The sequence below is a fragment of the Heteronotia binoei genome, chromosome 2, assembly GCF_032191835.1.
Source record: "Heteronotia binoei isolate CCM8104 ecotype False Entrance Well chromosome 2, APGP_CSIRO_Hbin_v1, whole genome shotgun sequence".
NCBI classification, from domain to species: Eukaryota; Metazoa; Chordata; class Lepidosauria; order Squamata; family Gekkonidae; genus Heteronotia; species Heteronotia binoei.
In genome coordinates this window covers 180,758,679-180,781,915 of record NC_083224.1, presented here as the reverse complement: position 1 = coordinate 180,781,915, position 23,237 = coordinate 180,758,679, and the positions used below count along the sequence as shown (strand labels likewise).

Below are 23,237 nucleotides of genomic sequence, written 5' to 3'. Positions count from 1 at the left end.
CCCTCACTGGCAGCCTGGACAAACCCTTGTCAGGGATGCTCTAGGCTGATCCTGCATTGAGCAGGGGGTTGGACTGGATGGCCTGTATGGCCCCTTCTGGCTCTGTGATTCTATGACTCTAGAACACAAAAAAGCTAGCTGTGAGGTCCACCAAGGGTGGTCAGGGCTCCTGTGCTCAGGAAGAAGACCTTCTGGGAGGCAGCCTCCATTTGTGCCACTGTGCAGTAAGGTAGCTGAAGGGGAGAAATAGGGAGGGTACTGGCATTGCTCCACTGCAAACCCAGAAGTAATATAATTATGCCAGAGTAATGTTCCAATACCTGTCCCGAGCAGGCGGGGAGCAGAACGGAGTTGCAGCCCAGGTGTAACTTAGCCATGGTACAGGCACAATCTGGTGTAGAGTCCAGTCTCTAGGTAATGCACAGAGTCAGCGACAGAAGCAGGTTCAGGGCAAATCCAAGAGCTGCGGTCAGTTACGTTATAGGAGTCAGAATCATAGTCCAAGGGCAGAATTACTGGTGGCAAGGTCAAGAGTTAATTAGACATGTAGTTTCCATTTCTCACCCTCTCTGGCTTTTATAGGATGCCCACTTCACAGAAAGACGCCTGCGTGTTTATAGGAGAAACACCTGTGCACTCTCTTCCTTACTAGATAGACCCAAGTGTCTCTGGGCTTCTAATCATGGCTCCTTTCCTGCATCTCATGATGGATGTTCTTTCATCTCCACTCTAACGGCTCTGGGGACGAGGGAGGTGAGGTGGAAGGTGGGCCACTCTCTGGGCCATGGGTTTCAAGAGCCAAGAATCTTCTATCAGACTGTGAGTCACTGCTTGGGAGCTGGGACCTTCATTGCCTGTCTGTTCTTCCTCAGAGACCTCTGCCTCTTTGGGGCTGGCTGCATCTGTCTGATCCATGACACATCCTCCCATCCGATGGACCAGGTTTCAGTGGGTATGAATGAGATCTGTGTGGCTACATTCACCCCTGTTGTGTCTCCTGAAATGATGTCGTCTCCAGTTGACACATCCATGCAGCCTTCTAGAACCTTCTAGAACCTCCCTGGGTATTGTGAGCTCCCTGAGTTCTGCTCCCCTGCCAGGTCTCCTTCAGGAATGCGCCTGAAAGTCATTCCATTTCAGAAGTACTACTGAAGGCCAAACTAGACATGATGGTTATTCCTGGGTCCCATCTGGCCATGCCCCTGTTTTGACACTTGAAAAGGCTCCTGGATGGGGAGGGAGGAGAGTACGTCATCTCACTCAGCTGCAGTGAGATAGGGCCTTAGCAGCATTTTTAAAATCTTCCTCAGAAGGCTTTAAAATGGCACCGGCCTCAGATGTAGTTCAGCTGTGAGACACCCCACCTCCCACTGAACCAGTTTTGCAGGAATTGAATGGTTAAAAGTGGTGAACTCCAATCTGGAGAACTCCACATGCAGCTAGCTGAGATGACCTTGGGCCAATCACAGTTGACTCAGAGCTCTCTTAGCCCACTCCCCTACCTCACAGAGGAAGAGATTGTAAGCCACTCTGACTCCTTAGTGTAGTAAAGGGTGGGGTATAAAACCAACTCATCTCCCTCTTCTTTGAGGTGAACAGGGGCTACTGTGTTGCTTCCACTTAAGGTTGATGTCCTCAAGGTAGAATAACCAGGGCTTTTGGGGTAGCAGGAACTCCTTTGCATATTAGGCCACACACCCTTGATGTAGCCAATCCTCCAAGAGCTTACAGGGCTCTTTGTACAGGGCCTATTGCAAGCTCCAGGAGGATTGGCTACATCAGGGGGGTGTGGCCTAAGGAGTTCCTACTACAAAAAAAGCCCCGAGAATAACACAAATAGTGTGAGAACATGGATGAGATTACAAAAGGGGAAAGAAATCCACGTGGCAAAACCTCAATGAAAGAAGAAAATTAGCCAACAAATGAAGTTATAGGAATTATAACCAAGTATATTAACAATTTCATTACAAATTCATTAAAATAATAAGACCAAATGTTTATAAGGGAATGACAAATTACCAGCATGCATCCATATAAGAAGAGTTCATAAGAATTAATAAATTATCCAGGAATGGGGGACTCACTGTAATATCCCACTTCTGAAGTTTCCTTCTTCAGAACACAGCGTTTCCTCCAGTGTAGAAGTCCCAGCTGTGGTTCCACCAATGGGCAAACCAGCATATAAAATGACCTTGTTTCGCAAAAGCCTTTTCCAAGTTGGAACTGACTTCTGGTATAGTAAATTCCAGTAAATTAAATTTCTTACGGTCAAAGTTGAAGTAGAAAGTTCACAGATGTTGTATTCTTACCACTGGTTCGTACAGCCTAATGATTCTATAACCAGTGGTTCATTGAGGTTTTGCCACATGGATTTCTGCCCCCCCCCCACCCTTGCATCCTCCAGCTAGGGCTGGAAATCTCCCAGAATTACAACTAATCTTCAGACTTGAAAGATGAGATCCTTTGAAGGAAATGGCTGCTATCTAAGGTGGACTGTGTGGCATTATAACCTATTGAAGTTAGGGCCTTGTGGGACCTTGCTAGGGTTGCCAATCCCCAGGTGGGGGCAGGGGATCCCCCGGTTTGGAGGCCCTCCCCCCGCTTCAGGGTTGTCAGAAAGCGGGGGAGGGAAATGTCTGCTGGGAACTCTGTTATTCCCTATGGAGATTTATTCCCATAGAAAATAATGGAGAATTGATCTGCAGGTATCTGGGGCTCTGGGGGGGGGCTGTTTTTTGAGGTAGAAGCACCAAATTTTCAGTACAGCATCTAGTGCCTCTCCCCAAAATATCCCCCAAGTTTCAAAATGATTGGACCAGGGGGTCCAATTCTATGAGCCCCAAAAGAAGGTGCCCCTATCCTTCATTATTTCCTATGGAAGGAAGGCATTGAAAAGGTGTGCCGTCCCTTTAAATGTGATGGCCAGAACTGTCTTTGGAGTTCAATTATGCTTGTCACAGCCTTGATCTTGGCTCCACCCCTAATGTCTTCTGGCTCCACCCCCAAAGTTTCCTGGTTCCACCTCCAAAGTCCCCAGATATTTCTTAAATTGGACTTGGCAACCATAGACCTCGCCCACTTCTGCAAGGCCTGTAAAACAACATCATTCCGGCTGGCTTTTAATCTGGAATGACTGATATGGGAGTAGGGAACCGCATCTTGAATGGGATGGAACCATGGGATGGAAAGGGAACCATATCCTGAATGCCATCTGAAGTGTAATATTGTCAACTGATATTAGCACCAGGCTGTTTTAACTGTTTTAATTGTTTTAATAATGTAATATGAACTGTTCTGTTTTTATGCAATATGAACTGTGCTGTGAGCCGCCCTGAGCCTGCTCCAGTGGGGAGGGCAGGATATAAATCCAATAAACTGAAACTTAAACATTGAACTCCCTTCCTTCTCCAGGCTCCAGCCCACAACCAAATCTCCAGAAATTCCCTAGTCCAGAGTTTGGTACCCTACTTTGACTTATTTGCTGTACAGTGTGCTAAGGTGCTTTATTTGGAATAAATACCTGAAATCTGGGGCAGTACAATAAAGACAGTAACGTCTTCAGTTAGGGGTTCCCAGGTGGTGTCTGTGGGTACTATGGGGCTTGATGATACCTTTCCTGGCACCTACCAAGCGTTTGGAGAAAGTGGGTGAGGCCAGATAGTGCTTTTGTCCAGCATGGCTTCTGATTGGCCATTGGAGACCTGATTGGCTGTGTAGATCTTTAAAAATGTCACAACACAAGACTTTCCACTGTGTGATTGAAGGTCAGCTGTGTGTATTGAATTAAAAACAGTTTGTCCATTTAAAAAACATCATCTTCCTGAAATGTTAAAGAGTTATGCATAACCTAACTTCCTGACATTTTGTGGTTGGCTCCACCTCCTGCAGCAACCATTTTGTGGTTGTGCCCACCAATCTGTGTCAGAATGCCCAGAAACTGGAAAAAGTTGGAGACTCCTGCCATAAGTTCTCCGTTATGGCACATGATTAAAACAGTAAACTTCGAAATCAGCGTAACAGGTAAAGGGCATTTGTCCTTCACTTTATCCAGGGCAACCATGAAGGAGGTGAGTATTTACAAGTAAACAAAGCAGTACCAAGGAATATTGGTAGGGCAAGGACTATCAGCCAGCAGGAAATGGAGGAGTGTTTGGAAGAGGAAACTATGACTCGAGTCTTCAGAGGTTTTAGGGCTCGGTCCCATTGCGTCAGGATTGTAGTTCGGGCTTTCTCCCACTTCCCCGGTCCGGTCAGGCGGTACTGGTAAGAAGTGCAGGGACCAAAGAAGACTTCAAAGGCTAGTTTAGGATCTGTTAGGAACAACAGCGGCATGCTGGGCTTGACGCCTACGCAGGTGGCAATTTCATCCATGTAGTCTATAAAGCTTGTCCGCACTTTGTCCTTGTCAGTGGGAATGCCCCTGTAGTAGAAAAGAAAGCAGAAGAGCGTCAGTTTCCAGGGAAGTCCAATAAGGCCTCTTCAACTCAGTGATTCCAGAAGCTGGGAGGCAGTATGCAGCTACAGAACTCAAGAATCTCAGCTGGACAGATAGCAGCTTTTCCGAAACCAGCTGGAGTGTCATCATCGAGTGGGGATGTGAACCCAGGTTTCCCCAAGCAGTGTGCTCACTTAGTGCTGAGACGAATAATGTAGAGTTTCTACTTTTGCCTCTGAAGTAGTGATTTCAGGGGATTTCCCCCGTTTCCTGAGTGGCTGTTGTTTGAGAGCCCACTCATTGTTAGCGTGATCTGCTGCTGCTGCTGCTTTGACAGTGCCACTTGGTTTAATTTGGATCTCTCAAGGAAGATTAAAACAGCTAAGGATCAGATATTGGAGGAATCAATCCAATTTGTGATCCCTGGGAAGGGAAGTCCCTGAATGACAACATGACAAAGCATCCCAAAAACCTGGAACTTGTCCTGTGCAGTGGTTGAAAACCTTTGATCCAATGCAGATGACTCCAGGGCAACTGAGCAATTCCTACCAATAGCTATAGGTTCCTGCTTTCCCCCTGCCTCTGATGTTCACGGAATCATAGAGTTGGAAGGGGCCACCATGTCCAACCCCCTGCACAATGAAGAAAATTCACAAATACCTCCCCCCACACATCCCCCTAGTGGCCCCTGTTCCATGCTCAGAAGATGGCAAAAGGGGGAAAAAAACCCAGAATCCCTGGCCAAACAGGCCTGGAGAAAAATTGGTTTCTGACAGCAAAGTGGTGATCAGAATTTCCTTGGGTGAATAAGAAAGGTCATGAGAACTAAACACTGATGTAACCCTTCCTGCCCGCCTTCTCATGTTCTGCAGAATAGGCATTGCTGTCAGATGGCCATCTAACCTTTGTTTAAAAACCTCTTTAAAAAAAAGAGCCCACCAACTCTCGAGGAAGCCTGCTCCAGTAAGAAACCACTCTGGCGGGAAGTTTTTTCTAATGTTTAGTCGAAAACTTTTGATTTAATTTCAACCCATTGGTTCTACTTTCCCTTTTTAATAAAAGCTGCAGGCAGAATTGAACAAGTGTGCCAACTGCTTGTTTTTCCACATCTTCTTCCTGATTTGGAATTTTGCATGTGGACAAATGGGATGTACAGAACAAATGCCTCAAATCAGTCATGACCTGTATAATTGACAGCCCAATAAAGTAGTCCTGCTTTTCTGAGCAGCAAATACACAATAAAAACCAAGAAGGTGTTTTCAACTAACCACACGGTGGCACCATTTCTCTGGAGGAAAAATGGTGGCCCACTGCTGAGGAGCCAACAAAATCTAAAAGTATGCTACATGGAGAAGACAATTTTATTTCCCATGATCCAGTATTTGGGGTCAAATGTAGTGACATTGAGGGAGCTCCTCCATACTCCCAGAATTATGAGCAATGTCTATCCACCAAAGTTTTCCACTAGGGCATTCTCAACCTGTTCCTCTTTCTTCTTCCTCACTGAATTTCCATTCCCGCTACTCCTGAGCTGCCTTAAGAGAACTATCTTAAGCCCACATCACACACATTAAATAATGCATTTTCAATCCACTTTCAGTTCACATTCCAACTGGATCTTACTGTGTGAAATCTTAAAATCCAGTTGGAAAATGCATTATTTAGTGTGCATGATCTCAGCCCTAGAGTTCCATCCAGGGCTTTTTTTTTCAGAAAAAGCCCAGCAGGAACTCATTTACATATTAGGCCACACCCCCTGACATCACCATGGATTCACACTAGGGTTGCCAATCCCCAGGTGGGGGCAGGGGATCCCCCGGTTTGGAGGCCCTCCCCCCGCTTCAGGGTCATCAGAAAGCGGGGGGAGGGGAGGGAAATGTCTGCTGGGAACTCTGTTATTCCCTATGGAGATTTATTTCCATAGAAAATCATGGAGAATTGATCTGGGGCTCTGGGGGGGGGGCCGTTTTTTGGGGTAGAGGGACCAAATTTTCAGTATAGCATCTAGTGCCTCTCCCCAAAATACCCTCCAAGTTTCAAAAAGATTGGACCAGGGGGTCCAATTCTATGAGCCCCAAAAGAAGGTGCCCCTATCCTTCATGATTTCCTATGGAAGGAAGGCATTGAAAAGGTGTGCCGTCCCTTTAAATGTGATGGCCAGAACCCCCTTTGGAGTTCAATTATGCTTGTCACAGCCTTGATCTTGGCTCCACCCCTAATGTTTCCTGGCTCCACCCCCAAAGTTTCTTGAATTGGACTTGGCAACCCTAATTCATACAGGGCTTTTTTTTTTTTGTAGAAAAAGCCCAGCAAGAACTCATTTGCACATTATGCCACACCCCCTGACACCAAGCCAGCCAGAACTGCATTCCTGTTCAAAAAAAGGCCCTGGTTTCACCCTTCTAAGCCCACAACCTCAATGTACTGTGACAGTTTTAGTATTTCTGATGTGTCTGGGAGGTAGGGGGATTCCTTTTGGTTTCTTGAACCAGTGGAAAGGAATAGCAATGGCTGACTCTTGATAGTCTTCAGGGAAGTGTTTCGTACTGTTTACGGAGATCCTCCTTCTGCTTAGCGATTTCACTTATCAGGTGGTTCATTGCAGGAAGCTTACGTGATCCTAAGAACAGAAACAAATACAGTGTGAATCAACTTGCTCCTATTTGAGTTTCCTTTCACAAAAATCCTAACGAACTCTATTTGGTCTGATGCAGTCAAATAAATAAAGACCGATAAATGCTTGACAGCCTGCAGTATCCTGGAGGGCAGGAATTAGATTTGGGGATGTCCACTGAGAGCCAGTGTGGTGTAGCAGTTAAGAGTATTGGACGTTTCTGGGAAACTGAGGTTTGAATCCCCACTTGTACAGCAGAAGCTTACTGGTTGACCTTAGGCCAGTCACACTGTCTCTGCCTAACCCACCTCACAGGGTTGTTGTGAGGATAAAATGATTATGTAAACCACCTGGGGTCCTCATTGGGGAGAAAGGTTGGGTACAAATGAAGGAAAAATAAAACTGAAGCTGAATCCAGACAAGACAATGGCAACACAGGTCAGAAAGGCTGATATTTTCAAGGGAGTTGTCATGATCTGAGGCCTAGTGAGGCTTACATGCTTCAGAGAAGCCTGCCTAGGAGTAGCTGCAGAGGGCCTACATTTCCCAGGATCCCTTCTGTCCCTTTGATTGGGTGGCAAGGTTTTGGAGGGAAACTAGACCAGAGAACGGTGAGACCTAGGAGAAAAGCATAGAAGGCCCAAGCGCAGACAGGGTGGGTTCTCTCAGGAGAGAAGGCAGCAGGAGAGATTCTTTACCCCAGGGGGTAAGTTTTGGTATTAGAGAAAGGAACATTCAGCAATTCACGTTAAGGCTTTTCTTTTTGTTTTGCACAAACCTTTACTGTTTATAGATTCACTATTGCACTAAATGTTTATCACACACTTATTATTGTTTGAGCACTGTAAATAAACCATTTGTTGTTACTTAACTGTCTGGGTCCTCCCGTCGCCTTGGTCACAGTTAAGAGGTACCGCATTTGCCGGCGTATAAGTCGACTGGGCGTATAAGACGACCCCCCAACATTTCCATTCAAAATATAGAGTATCTTTTTGAATTCCTTGCCGGCAGGACCCAAACAGGGCGACGAGAGCAGCAGCTCCCCCGCCTGGTCGCGCGGGCAAAAGAAAGCAGCCATTGGCTTTGTGTGAGGCGCTGTCGCTAGGGAGGCAGCTCGGCGAGGCGGCTTCTGCTGGAGAAGAGCTCCAGTGGAATCCGCCTCGCCGAGCTGCCTTCCTAGCGACAGCGCCTCACGCAAAGCCAATGGCTGCTTTCTTTTGCTCTTCTCTCGCTGTAACCAAGGCGCAAGGGTCTGTTCCACAGAGGCACCGGGTTGCTTTCCCGACCTCTTCCCTCCATGCACCAGGCGTTCAGCCAGCCCGAGCACCCCGTCTTGACCGCCACGGAGAGGCACAGGTCGGCGGCTTCCCGCCTCGCAGCCCGGGTTCTGCTCTAACGCGTGGGCGGGCTTCCACGTCTCCGAGTTAGAGCCGTTCTTCGGACTTTCGGATTCCCCTTCTTCACTCCCTCCCTCCCTTCCTCCCTCAGTCTCCGCCCTGCCTGCCCCCATTCCCCCGTTTGCTGGGAAAGGGGCCGCGCCGAAGAAGCCGAAGAAGGGGAGGGACGGTGGCTCAGTGGTAGAGCATCTGCTTGGGAAGCAGAAGGTCCCAGGTTCAGTCCCTGGCATCTCCAAAAAAGGATCCAGGCAAATAGGTGTGAAAAACCTCCGCTTGAGACCCTGGAGAGCCGCTGCCAGTCTGAGAAGACAATACTGACTTTGATGGACAGAGGGTCTGATTCAGTATAAGGCAGCTTCCTATGTTCAAAGCCCAGCAACACCTGTCCCTGCCTCGCTCCGGCTGTTCATCTGATGGCGTCTCACCACGGATCCTAGACCTGGCTGCCGCTGCACCCGGCGTATAAGACGACCCCCCCCCACTTGGAGGCATGTTTTTCTGGGCAAAAAAGTCGTCTTATACGCCGGCAAATACGGTATATACTAATAAGGAAGACGGGGTAGTTGGGTGCTCTGGGCCCTCCCATGCAGACCCTTACCAAAGTGGTGGCAGCCGGTAGAAGGCCCTCCTAGGCCCCTGCTGTGTGATAGGAGTGAATCCACTTGTCCTAGACGAAGTGATGTTGGCTTTTTCATAGCAGGTCAAGAGCTTAGGTGTGCTCGTGGACCCTGCCTTGCTCTCTGAAAAGCAGGTTGCCATGGCAGCCAAGAGCTCCTTTTGTTAGCTGCATCTGTTTTGCCACCGCTCTCTTTACCTATGCTCAGTGAACTGGCCACACTACTCCATGCTCCTGTTACCTCACCATTGGATTACTGCAGCACACTCTATGCGGAGTTGCCCTTGAGAACCCAGAATGTGGCTACCTGACCAGCCAAGACTAGTTTTTAAAAACCTTCACATGCATGTACTTTCTTACCCTTGAATACCTTTGTGACCCAGCGGGCTTGAAGTTCCACTGCCGGCATGATGGATCCGGTTACCGCTATGAATCCAATGATCGCCAAGGTGTGCCTCTCCAGATGAGGAGGGAAGATCTGCTTATAAAGGGACATGTTGTTTCTGCAGACACTGTGGAGAGATTCTTCCAGAAAGTGGAAGGATGGCTTGTAGCCTGTTGCAAAGATGATGGCGTCTATGTCCTTTTCTACAGTCCCATCTTCAAAGATGGCGGCGCTCTCTGTGAATTCCTTCACGTTTGGCTTTACCACCACAGAACCACAAAGGATACGGCTGGGCAGTTCATCGTTCAGAATTAATGGTATCCATGAACTGTGGGGGAAAAATTGGCAACTGGAACATTATTTGTTATTATTTTAAGGCTTGTGAGAGTAATATTGTTCAGGACATATAGATCTGTCCCTGACCAGGGCTTTTTTTTTTTTTTTTTTGAGCAGGAACGCACAGGAACACAGTTCCAGCTGGTTTGGCTTCAGGGGGTGTGGCCTAATATGTAAATGAGTTCCAGCTGGACTTTTTCTACAAAAAAGCCCTGTGTGAAACAATGGCGGTGTTGAGGTGTGACCTAATATGCAAATGAGTTCCTGCTGGGCTTTTCCCTGCAAAACACTGGACCTGACCATGACACAAAGCGATACTCTATGAGCCTTCACCAATATTCTAAGGTTTGGGTCAATTGATTGTAATTATAATTATATAATTCAAGTTTTTAAGTTTGTTATTGGAAGTAGTTTGATAATCAGGGCTTTTTTGTAGCAGGAACTCCTTTGCATATTAGGCCACTCACCCCTGATGTAGCCAGTCCTCCTGGAGTTTATAGTAGGCCCTGTAAGAAGAGCCCTGTAAACTCTTGGAGGATTGGTTACATCAGCGAGGTGTGGCCTAATATGCAAAGGAGTTCCTGCTACAAAAAAAGCTCTGTTGAGTTGTTTTAGCACCCTGCTTATGCATCAGTTCTAAATTCTATCTTTGCACTGCCCCACACATCTCCTTGGCTGTGCAAGCTCCTTACTAAATTGTCTAAGTTTATATATATATTGCATGCTTATTATAAATAGATTTGTTTTGTGTTTTTGACCAGGTATTAACCATAGATAGTTAAAAACAAATTTCCTCTCCCTTTTCCCCTACAGAACATTGCTTGACCAATGAAGAAGACAACTTTGGCCAAAACACGTCTGGTCACAATTGGTCCCACGTGTATATTGTACACCTTTATTCTGTATTGAGGCCATAATTGGGTCCGCAATTATTTTTAACTAATTGATAATAAATACATGTTTTTGAATAATAATTCAGTTATTGTTTTTAATTACTGGCCCTTTGTTTTGTAGGTAACTAATCTTTCAGGTACCTGATTCATTTGCTTGATTACGCTCCCCCTCTTTTTTCTTTGTCCATGAACTGTGAAACAGAGGTGGAAATGACCCTGTATATAATCCCATCTGTCTTCATTTATAATCCCTATTTTCTCTCCCTGGCCTTGATCCCAGGATGTAGCTTGTTTATGAAAGATCTACGAGGATATCTTTTGAAAATACTGTCAGGCCTACACAAAGGCATGCAGTAGGGTTGTCAAGTTCTTTTCATCCCCCGGCGGGGGACATTTGCATGAGTAAGGCGCACGCAACGAAATGGTGTCACCTGGAAGTGACATCATCAAAATGGCGGCGCCCATGCGGGGGACACTCTAAGCGTTTCCTGGAAAACTCTATGGTTTCCCCCGGACACTCTAGCTATTTGGGAGGTTAAAACTCAATGGTACCTATTGTACCATAGAGTTTTACCTCCCAAATGGCTGGAGCGTCTGGGAAAACCATAGAGTTTTCCCAGAAACGCCTAGAGTGGCCCCACATGGGCGCCACCAGTTTGATAACATCACTTCCAGGTGATGTCATCGCGCCAGCAACACGGGGAGGTTGGGCTGGCGGGTTGAGAACCTTCTGGGAAGGAAATTCCCCGCCTGGACCGGGGGCTTGGCAGCCCTAGCATGCAGACATGTTTCTTCCTTTGCCCTTCAATTCTATAGAAGATGAGGGGAAGAACAGACACCGCTATGAATAACAGTTCATGCCCAGTTAGCTGTTAGAGTTTTGGACTAGGGTTTGGGAGACACAAAGAGCCCCGTGGTGCAGAGTGGTAAAGCTGCAGTACTGCAGTCAGAGCCCTCTGCTCATGACCTGAGTTTGATCCCAGCAGAAGCTGGTTCAGGTAGCCGGTTCCAGGTTGACTCAGTCTTCCATCCTTCCAAGGTCGGTAAAATGAGTACCCAGCTTGATGGGAGGGAAACTGTACTGATTGGGGAAGGCAATGGCAAACCACCCTGTAAAAAGGTCTGCCGGGAAAACGTTGTGAAAGCAGTGTCACCCCAGAGTTGGAAACGACTGGTGCTTGCACAGGGGACCTTTCCTTTCCTTTCCTTGGGAGACACAGGTTTGAATCCCCACTCTGCCATGGCAGCTTGCTGGGTGACTGTGGGCCAATCATGCACTCTCAGCCTAACCTACCTCACGAGGTTGTTGTGAGGATAAAAGAGAGCAGATCAGTCTAAACTACTGGTATCCATTGAGGAGAAAGTTGGGGTATGAATGAAGTAAATAAATAATGAAATAAGATCCGTTCCTAGCCTTCAGATCCTGAATTCAAATGCACCTTTTATTTTCCCCTTCATCTCTCAGAAGAAAATCCCTTTTACCCTCCCCACTTCACTGGGATCAGGAAAAACATTGGCATGGACATGAACAGAAATTAATGAACATGGGTGAACAAGGGTTTAGGATTGGATCAGTGGTAGGTTGTGCAGAGTGACCAGGATTGTGTGTATCTCAGTTTGGCTTTCAGTGCCTAAGAAGGAGCTCATATTCTTTGGAGGTTTTCATACAGAGGCTAGATGGCCACCTGACAGCAATGCTGATTCTGTAAATTTAGGCATATCATGAGAAGGAGGGCAGGAAGGGCTGCATCAGTGCTTAGTTCTCGTGGCCCTTCTTATACGCCCAAGGAAATGCTATTTGCCACTTTGGAGACCGGCAGCAATTTTTCTCCAGGCCATTTTGGCCAGGGAGCCTGTAGGTTTTTTGCCATCTTCTGGCTTGGAGCAGGGGTCACTGTGTGCAGGGGGTGGGGAGCGGTATTTGTTAATTTCCTGCATTGTGCAGGGGTTGGATTTAATGATCCTGGAGATCCCTTCCAACTCAGTGGTTCTATGATTACTTCTTAACTCGCACTAACATTCTGGTATAATCTAACAGGGGGGTCAAACATGAGACCCGGAGGCCAAATCAGGCCCCCGAGCAACTGGCTATCATCTGCTTCCTTCTCCCTCTCTCTTGCTTCCTTCTGCATCTCAACTTGCTTTGCAAGGCTTGCTCAATCACACAGGAGCTACAGAGCAAAACCTCAATTTTCTCCATTGGTTGAGGCTCCTCCTCCTCCTGGTCCCCTGGGGAGGGAGGGAAAGAACCAGAGCTTCCTTTGCCCAGTTCCCTGGATCCCATGGGAGAAATACAAAGAAAGCTCCTTTAAGACCAACAAGTGCAAATGTTTTAAGCATGTTTTATTTCAATTTTTTTTTTTAAAAAAAAATCTTTAGTCGTGTTTGTATGTGTCCTTTAAAAAGTTTATATCTCTGCTACCTAATCTTAAATAGGTACGCACATGGCCCGGCCCGACATGACCCAGCCTGGTCCAACAAGGTCTCATTTATGTCAGATCCGGCTCTCATAACAAATGTTTGACACCCCTGATCTATAATATTGTGTTCTGCTTGTGAAGCCACCGTACCTGGGTATAGCTAGAATCATAACTTACAACAAGAGGGCATCTTTCCCAAATGCTTTCCTTCAGGTGGAAATATGCTTAGAAATTACTATGAAGAAAAACAGTTGATTGGTAGGAATGTTTCTCTTCTTCAATAAATTTGCGAGAGATCTTTTTCCCCATGAAGGAGAGATCAACGTGCATTGGGAATGAGTATTGTTAAGTGGACGGTTACTTCTTATATTGCTAATCCTCCTCCCCCAACAAAAGAAACCTTCAGTTTTTCTAAGTAGGGCCAGATTTTCTTATCTCTGCACAAGCAACTCAGTTCAGAGCAATACCTTTCAAGAGGAATCAAGCCGTAGTTCTCATGGCTAAACCACCGACCAAATATCTTTGCCAGCATTCTCTTGGAGATGCCTGCTGGAACAAGCTTTCGAATGAAATTCATGAAGCGATTGGTGAAGACCATGTCGAAAGGCCAGCCAGCATCTGAAATGCGGCTCAACACCCACGTTCCGCTTCTGGTGCTGAGAAAAACCTAAAGAAGATTCAAAACAGTATTGTTAGGGAAGGCCAACAGCTCAGCAGATCTTGGACAGCAGGCATGAAGTGTGGAAGAGGATGTATCTGAGACTGTAGCCACATATAATTTGGGGTTGTGCTATTGGCAGGGCTTTTTTTGAGCAGGGACACAGTTCCGGCTGGGTTGGTATCAGGGGGTGTGGCCTAATATGCAAATGAGTTCCGGCTGGGCTTTTTCTATAAAAAGCCCTATGTGAAACAATGGTGATGTCAGGGGATGTGGCCTAATATCTAAATGAGTTCCTTCTGGGCTTTTTCCCAAAAATGTCCTGGCTATTGCCATGGTGGACTGGTTTCCCTGCATGACTGCTAAAGCATATGGACAGTGCAATAACCAGTGATGCGTAGATGTAGTAGGTTTGCCAGCAGGTAGAATGGCATTGCACAATGTCATTTCCAGCCAAAAAACCAGAAGTGACATCACTGAGTCACATGATACTCTAGGAATCCCCCACCTCTATGGTTTTTACCATGGGAATCAGAAAAAAATCCTAGAGTGTCGCATAACACAATGATATCATTTTCTCCCCCCCCCCCCAGCTATAAATAATGTTGTGACACAGTTCCTCCCTCCCTCTTTGCTCCTATTGAGCAGCAGTGGTGGCTGGACATCACTTCCAGGTGACGTCATCATGCCAGGGATGGCATATGCCAACGGGGCTCTTTGGGGGCAGGAACCCCCCCCCCCAGCCTGCTTCCTACTGGTGGGTTAGGGCCCTCCTGGGCAGGGGATCATCCACCCCCGGCGGGAGCTTGGCAGCCCTATAAGGTATGCAATGCTCTGCACAGTCATAGGCTCTGTAATGCAATAATATTTTCCTGCTCAAGGGGGTAACTCAGGACAGTAGCTGAAAAAGTTACCTTAGCAGCAGTGCGGCTGACCTCTGCAGCAATGTCCCCTCCGGAATTCCCAGCACCAAGAACAAGAACTCTTTTCCCTTCAAACCTGGTCTCATCTTTGTACTCCCAGCTATGCAGGTAGCAGCCCTGAAATTTCTTGATGCCTGTGAAGAAGAAAAGTACAGACTTCCTCACATCCTGTTGTTCCACAAGATGTTTCCTATTCGGCACAAATCTCCAAACACGTTGAGCCTGTGAGCTCTTTTTGAATTCTGAGAATGGGTGGAGGGCCAACTGCAAATGGCCGCAATGAATGGTGGGACTATCACAAAATGGCTGCCATTGGACAGTTCTGAGCCAAGTGTCTCCTCTTAGGGAGGCAGCTGCTTCTGAGTGGGTCTTTCTTGCAGACCTCCCACAATGCTTCCTGTGGGTCTTCTAAGCCCCCTCCCTTCTTCAGTGAGGTAGTGAGAAATTAGGACTAGTCTTTACTTCAGGGAAAAGGAAGTGGGCACCAGGAAACACATTGTCAGGCAAAATGGCACCCACAGACACCACACTGGAATCATTGCCACCACAGCACAATAACATGATTCCTACAGTTATCTAACAGACTGTAGTCACAACACTAAGCAACCCCTTTCAGCTATAACAGACAAGAGGAACTTCCGTGTCCAGAGGTAGTATGCCTCTTTGTTAACTGCTAGAGACAGACCATAAGGGAGAATGTCATCCTGGTACTGCGCCTCCAAACTTCCCAGGGATACCTAGCTGGGCCTTGCTAGTGAAGAAATATCAAGTGAGAAGTAGTTTGGGGTTGTGGCCCTCGACAATGTTTTGAGAAGCTGAAACTGCCCTTGGCAGGGAAATGTTTACATAATTTTGAAGGAGCACATGAAGAATTCCCCGCATGTGCCACTCCAGCAAAATTAAATAACTTCTTGCCCATCTGTTCAGCTTCTCAAAGCCTTCCTAGAGGACACAGGAATCTTTTGTCACCCCACACCTCAATTTGAAGCGCAAAGTGGAGCCCTCTGATGTTTAAAGTGACATTCCGTCTGTGTGACTGGGGGCAACGCTAGCCCAGACACAGCTCCCCATAAAATGTAACATCTTGTTTAGCCCTAAGCTAGTGACTGCCATTTTATCAAGTTCCATAAATTAATCAGTCTTGATCTGAAGAAGTACTTTCTTGCTGCATATCAACCATACTAGTGTATCCAAGCTCTAGGGTAATATAATAGCCACAAAGAACTGGGTTAATCTCACCTTGGGGCATGACTTCCCTGTGGATAGTGCCCCAATTGTTGCAGCATCTGTCCGATCAGGTACATTTAAGCAGGGCTTTTTTTGTAGGGAAAAAACTCATTTGCATATCAATCCATACCACCTGACACCACCATTGTTTTGCGCAGGGCTTTTTTTGTAGGAAAAGCCCAGCAGGAACTTATTTGCATATTAGGCCACACCCCCTGACATCAAGCCAGCCGGAACTGCGTTCCTGTGTGTTCTTGTTAAAAAAAAAAGCCTTGCAAAGAGTACCCAAGAGCTACCCGCTAGCTCCACATTATGGCCATTGCAAATGGAAGTCAGACTTGGTGGTCACAATCCTCTCTTCAGGCCAAACTAGATACTGCATCCACCATGGGGACATGGAACCACTTTAGAGCTTTTTTTTTTTTTTTAAACTTTTAAAATCACTACAGCAGCCCAATCCTGCCAGGGACAAGGGAGCAGAGAGGAGGAAGGGCTCATGCCCTCCCCCCATTTTCAAGAGCCAAAACAGCCATTTCAGTGATTTTAAAAGGGGGGGAAGCCTCTAAAACGGTGCTGCCTCCCCATGGTGGACTCAGGGATGCGGGGTTGTGTACTTTGGGCCTTAGCTGCCAGTAAAAGTTGTGCAGTGAATTCAGTTGTAGGCACTAGAAATTCTGAGATAGAAGAAGAAGAAGAAGAAGACGATGAGGAGAAGGAGGCAGTTGGATCTATACCCCACCCTCATTCAGGAGTCTCAGAGCGGATTACAATCTCCTCTTCCCTTCCTCTCCTGACAACAGGCACCCTGTGAAGTAGGCGGGGCTGAGAGAGCTCTTTTGAGAATTGCTCTTGAGAGAACAACTCTGAGAGAACTGTGACTGACCCAAGGTCATCCAGCTGACTGCATGTTGAGTGGGGAATCAAACTCAATCCCCCCAGATTAGAGGCTGCCGCTCTTAACCAGTACACCAAACTGGCTCTCATACTTCTTCCACGGACCACTGGGGAGCAAACCATGTATAGTTTCCAGTCATATATACCTCACATACCAGGAAAAGAATCCAGTGGAAGATTTAGCTCTGCATAACGGCCACTGCAAATCATAACAGCATCAAAGATGGCTGATTCCTGCTGTCCATCCTTCTTGGTACATACCACCCATTGTCCTGTAGCTGCAAAATCTGGATGTTTTTGGATACTGAATACAGTGGTCTTGCATGACACAAAGGAAGGAAAGAAAGTGTCTTTACTGACCGCATTGTAATAGCCTTAAACATCCTGTTGACATTGAGGGAATCTGCTGTGTTTTGTGTCCTTTTGTGGAGATGTATAAATGCTTAGAACTGAGGAGGTTCTCAACAATAGCATATGGAGATGGTTGAACAACAAGCCAAGAGGCACTCAGAAGAAAGTCCACCTTCTGCTTCTCTCGCATGCCTGGTTCAGCATTACATGTGGGTCTCCTTGATCCCAGATAGGGGCCCATCCCCAACTCAATTACCAGTTTCTCTTAGTGTACACACCAATAATTTAAACTAGTTTCTCTATCATTCCCTATCCCCCCTTTCCCCCCACAAAATTTTCATTACTCTAGAGCCATGAACAGACTAGGGGCGTTTTCGCACTGACCTTAATCGGTAGCGACGCCCCTCTTCAGCGTGCAGGATCTGCCCGGATTTCGCACCAATTGCCGCGGAGCACCCGGAAGAGCCGGAAAGTCCCGCGGCTTTTGCGGCGCAAATGGAAACCGCCAAAAACCAGTTTCCATTTGCGCCGCAAAAGCCACGGGACTTTCCGGCTCTTCCGGGTGCTCCACGGCAATTGGTGTGAAATCCGGGCAGATCCTGCGCGCTGAAGAGGGGCGTCGCTACTGATTAAGGTCAGTGCGAAAACGCCCTAGGGGATTCTCAGCCCCCTCCCAAACCTGCTACTCGGGGTTCATTGAGAGAAATCGTCTGAGAACTTCCAGAATCTTTTCAATTTATAGTGTGGATGTTACATAAACCCTAAACTGAAATTTTAAAAAAACAACCACCTGTGAGAGCACCAGTGTTCCCTCTAAGCTGAGTTAGAGTGAGCTAGCTCAGTTTTTTTTAGCCTCCAGCTCACAATTTTTTGTCTTAGGTCAGGAAAAATGAACCCAGGGCAAACTAATTTATACAGTAGCTCACAACTTTAATGGCAGTAACTCACAAAGTAGAATTTTTGCTCATAAGACTCCACAGCTTAGAGGAAGCGTTGGCCAGCACCAAAGAACTAAGTTGTGGTAGAACCACTTTCCCCTCCCCATGAACTCCTCACCTTCAAGTGTATGTAGTTGAGAAGTTGGAAATGTTCAGCGTACATTCTGAGGTATTCTAGAAGCAAGGAGTGATGTAGGTAGTTGGGGCAGCCCTCCGGGAATGGAAAGTCGCTGAAGGCGGTCATTTCCTTCGATGTGTTGGTTATTACAGATTTGTATACATTAGTTCTTCCCTCTTCAGGAATTTCCTATACAGTAGCAACAGTTAAATGACCAAAAGCCAAAATTCTGAAAGGGTCCATTTCCACTTCTAAATGACAGTGGTGTGGGCGTCTCCAAGGATTTTGCCATCCAAGTAGGTACCGTGTGGCACTTTTGTGGGTCCAAGCCATGTCCCAGTGGTGCTAACAGCCTGGCAGGTGAACCAGGCCCACCAGATAGCAACAGGCATTGGCTATGCCAGCCATTTCCTCCCAGATCAACAGAGGCAAGGAGGAAAATAGACTCCTTCCTTTCTCTGAAAAATTGAGCAGTGACTCACAAAAGCTCCCACCCTGCCACAATATTTGTTTATCTTAAAAGTGCTATTGAACTCTTTCTCCTTTCTACTCCTTCATTTAGAGATTGCAAATTGGTAAGATTTCATGATCCCACAACATCGTCTCCCATTCAAAATATGAATATTTTCAAATTTTCCAAATTCTGTTTAGTTTGCAGCCACACTAGACTGGCTCCAGGCTGATTTAGACCGATTTCACACTACGCTTGTTCCAGGGTGCTACCGGGGCTTCGCTCTATTTTCGCACAAGTTGCCCCGGAGCTGCAAGCTGATGTGCCGCTATTCCGCAGCAAGCGGAATACACTGACAAGCAGTTTCTGCTTGCTGCGGAATAGCGGCACACCAAATCGCAGCTCCAGGGCGACTTGTGTGAAAACAGACCAAAGCCCCGGTAGCAAAAGGGCTCTCCAACCCAGAACAAGCGTCGTGCGAAATCAGTCACAGACTCTTCTAACGCTTGTATATGGATAGACAATGGAGATCAGAATTTCTGTGAATCAGTATTCTCACCTCCATGTGCAAATGAGAAAAAAGTGGCATGGCTTTATTGCAGTCACAGGGGAGTTGTAAGGGAGCAACCAGGTACAGGTAAGTCATTAGCTTCATCACAACATGCAGCATTTAATAATGACACACTTATGAATACAGACTGATCTAGGCAAGCAAGTCACCTATTCAACTCCATCAGCCCTCTTGCGGAAGTCTGACCCTTCTCAGCATAGGGTCGGAAACAACTTCTTTTTTCCCTGAGGTGACAAAATAGCAAAATGGTGCCCACCACCGCACCATCTACGTGGTGCAGTTTGCCCCCATTTCTGCAGCTCTGGTCTCACATGTTTCAAGTTCTTCTTCATTGTAGTTATACTTGGCACCTGTACAGCACTGTTGAGCATGCCAACATTTTACACATTGCCTTGTGGAAATCTTTACAGCTACCTGTTTAAACAGGTCCTGTTATGATCACTGTATTTCAGACAGGAGGAAAGAAGAAGATATTGGATTTATATCCCGCCCTCCACTCCGAAGAGACTCAGAGTGGCTCACAATCTCCTTTACCTTCCTCCCCCACAACAGACACCCTGTGAGGTGGGTGGGGCTGAGAGGGCTCTCACAGCAGCTGCCCTTTCAAGGACAACCTCTGCCAGAGCTATGGCTGACCCAAGGCCATGCTAGCAGGTGCAAATGGAGGAGTAGGGAATCAAACCCGGTTCTCCCAGATAAGAGTCAGCACACTTAACCACTAACCACTACACCAAACTGGCTCCAAACACTCTCCAAAATTATTTTGGAGAGTGTACGTATGCATGCACCTGGAAGTCATGGCTGACTTCTGGTGACCCCTACCGGGGCATGGAGGACATTCAGAGAACTGTTTTGATGCAGCTTGCCTCTGCCTCCTGGTCCTGGTATTTCAAGGACATCTCCCATCCAAGTACTTTCCACTGTCAGCCCTGCTTAGCTTCCAAGATCTGATGAGATTGGGTTTACCTGGGCTATTCAGTCAGGACAAGGAGAGGAAGTTCTTGAGGCAGGGATCAAGAGTACTGTTTCATTTTGATCCTCCCCACCAGCGGTGGAATTCCTTTGCATATTAGGCCACATCCCCTGATGCTGCCAATCCTCCAAGAGCTTACAAAAAAGAGCCTTGTAAGCTCTTGGAGGATTGGCTACATCAGGGGTGTGTGGCCTAATATGCAAAGGAGCTCATGCTAGAATTCCACCCCTACTCACCACCCAGATGTCTTGGGTCACGTGAGGTGTCCCCCCTCCCTACATCAACCCACCATCTACAAAAGAAGCTTGTGTAGCTGAATTCTAGTGCCCATGGAAAGAAAAAGTTTTTCAGAGTAGTTTTCTTTCAGAATGCTTCCAAACACCAGTCTCGTGCCTTATTTCTTCATCAGAAAGAGCCACTTTAGTATAATGGTTAAGTGCACAGACTCTTATCTAGGAGAACCGGGTTTGACTCCCCACTCCACCTGCTGATGTGACCTTGGGTCAGGCACAGTTCTCTCAGAGTTGTTCTCCTAAGAGCATTCACTCAGAGCTCTCTCAGCTCCCCCTACCTCACAGGGTGTCTTGTAGGGGGAAGGGGGAGGTAGGGCTACCAAGTCCCCGGGCTGGGTGGGGGGTTCTCCCACCCTGGAGGTTCCCAACCCGCCAGCCCACATTGGATCGGCAGGGGGAACCTCTCCTGACATGGCCGACACAATGACAACACCACGCACTGACCACTCTAGGCTTTTCTGGGAAAACTCTATGGTTTTCCCGGACGCTCTAGCAATTTGGGAGGGAAAACTCTATGGTACAATAGGTACCATAGAGGTCGCCAGAGGCCGTGGGGGACTTGGCAACCCTAGGGGAAGGGAAAGGAAGTTGTAAGCCACTCTGGGACTCCTTTGGTAGTGAAGGGTGGGGTATAAATCCAATGTTTTATTTTCTGTACTTAGTATTTTGGTTGATTGGTTGCATTTCTGTATATCTGAACTGTATTGTTCTGCACTATTGAACTATTGAATTTGTTTGCTTATGACCTGTTGGTCTGTGAGCTCGAAGTATAGAAGAAATGGTATAAATTCAATCTCTTTTTCTTTTCTCTTCATGTAATGATGCAGTATCATCTAGTTTGACATCCCAGGGACAGAGACCTGTCACAAATTTTGAAACCAGAGGAAGGGATTTCACCGTAGTGCATTCAAAGGCACATGCAACTCAAGTCTTAGAAGATTTTTTTTTCACCCACAGTACCAACTAGGGTTGCCAACTTTGAGTTGGGAAATTCCTGGAGATTTGGGGATGGACCCTGGGGAGAGCAGGCACCTTGTTGGGGTGTAATGATGTAGAATTTGCCCTTCAAAGCTGCCATTTTCTCCAGGGGAACTGATCTATGTAGCCTGAAGAACAGACCCCACCTGGGGACTTATGACTATTGAACACTCAGTGAGTTTGTACTAATACATATATTGAAAAACAGCATTCAACCACAACGTTTAACTGCAATTCCCAAACAGGTAGGGCTGCATCTGGACCGCTGCTCCCGCCTGCTTTCAGAATCAATCCTTCCTTAGGCAGCTCACCAAGGGATAAAGTATTGCAATTGGCACTGCTCTGTATCTCCAATAGATCTAGCACGGCTCCCCACTTCTGTTGTCCTGGGCTTCTCTTACAAGGGCCAGCAATTACAGGGCCTTTTTGTAGAAGTAGCCCAGCAGAACTCATTTGCATATTAAGTCACACCCCCTTACACCAAGCCAGCTGGACCTGCGTTCCTGTGCGTTCCTGCTTTAAAAAAAAAGCCCTGGAAATACTTTCTCCCTTGGTGAGTTGCTGAGGTTGCATGCACACCTGTTTGGAAATTGCAGTCACATCTGTTGGGGAATTATTGAACTTCAGGAAGTCCTGCAAAGAAAGAATATTGCACACGATCTTTAAGATGGAGTGTAAAATAACATCTTGATTAATATGTGAATATATTGCAGCTAAACATTGTTTTTCAGTATATGTATTTGTAAAAGCTCTCACAAAGTGTTCAATAGTCATAAGCCTTACTCAGGGCCTTTTTTGTAGCAGGAGCTCCTTTGCATATTAGGCCACACCCCCCCTGATGTAGCCAATCTTCCAAGAGCTTACAGTAGGCCCTGTAAGAAGAGCCCTGCAAGATCTTGGAGGATTGGCTACATCCAGGGGATGTGGCCTAATATGCAAAGGAGTTCCTGCTACAAAAAAGCCCTAGCTTTACTCATACCTGTGAGCTCTCTGGTTTGACCCACCTGGAGACCAGCAGTCCTAGTCCCAACTCAGTTTCCTCCCACCTTTGCTGAACATTTGACCAAAGTCCTGATCAGTGAATCAAATGCTGATTTGGTCCACTGCCTTGCCCTTCCTGCCATGCTTCAAGATGATTCTCTGCCCCTTTTCGTTTCCCATTTATTTACAGTTCATTGCCCGCTGTTCCCTTCCCTTGCTGTGCTGTCTATTCACACCCGCAGAGTCCCGCAATCTCCAATTTAGCTTGAAAACCCGGCAAGGGAGTTCCTGAATCATGGCTTCCTGCCAAGTCTGAATTCCACTCACCCTGAATTGCCAAAGTCCCCCGATGTCATCACTCTTCTCAAAACAGGTGGGCTCCAGCCCTTCGTCCAGACAGCATTTTAGGGAGGCCAGCCCGCTGACCCCTGCTCCAATGATAGCCACTTTCTGTGCCATGGTCTGTGCCAAAAGCTTTTCAGGACAAGTGCTTCAATGAAAAGGGACTGGCATTAGTTTATACAGTAGTCTCTTTTGTCTGCACAAGTAATGTGCAAAGTTCATCTGAAATGGCCTGTTGCCAATCCGATGTTGCAATAGCTCTAAACACCACTGCCAATTGGACAGCTAGAAGCCCCGTGTAACTCCATATGTCAATCACGGCTATTCAAAACTGCACGCTGTATATTTAAGGTGGAAGAAAAATGCTGAGTACCTTTCCCCCATTCCGTTCTTCTCTGCCACCAACCAGTCAGACTCAGCAGCTGTTTTGTTTTGCACAACTC

General features: G+C 46.8%; 1 protein-coding gene across 1 annotated transcript; it reads right to left on the bottom strand.

The window, feature by feature from the left end:
* Positions 1-3,766: 3,766 nt before the first annotated feature.
* Positions 3,767-22,917, bottom strand: LOC132567019 (dimethylaniline monooxygenase [N-oxide-forming] 4-like). The gene is made up of 8 exons (XM_060232601.1): positions 22,780-22,917; positions 18,206-18,394; positions 16,954-17,116; positions 14,669-14,811; positions 13,564-13,763; positions 9,423-9,775; positions 6,983-7,055; positions 3,767-4,420 (listed from the first exon to the last, which is right to left on the bottom strand). The coding sequence occupies exons 1-8, from the start codon at positions 22,909-22,911 to the stop codon at positions 4,039-4,041; spliced, it is 1,635 nt and encodes a 544-aa protein (XP_060088584.1). The 5' UTR covers positions 22,912-22,917; the 3' UTR covers positions 3,767-4,038.
* Positions 22,918-23,237: the final 320 nt, after the last annotated feature.

Coding starts and splice junctions, on each gene's coding strand:
- LOC132567019 (XM_060232601.1), bottom strand. CDS start 22,911: ATGGCACAGAAAGTGGCTATCATTGGAGCAGGGGTCAGCGGGCTGGCC. Junction 17,117..18,205: donor TCAACTACATACACTTGAAG/GTGAGGAGTTCA, acceptor GTGTCATGCAAG/ACCACTGTATTCAGTATCCA. Junction 7,056..9,422: donor GGTCACAAAGGTATTCAAGG/GTAAGAAAGTAC, acceptor TTCTGTTCTTAG/GATCACGTAAGCTTCCTGCA.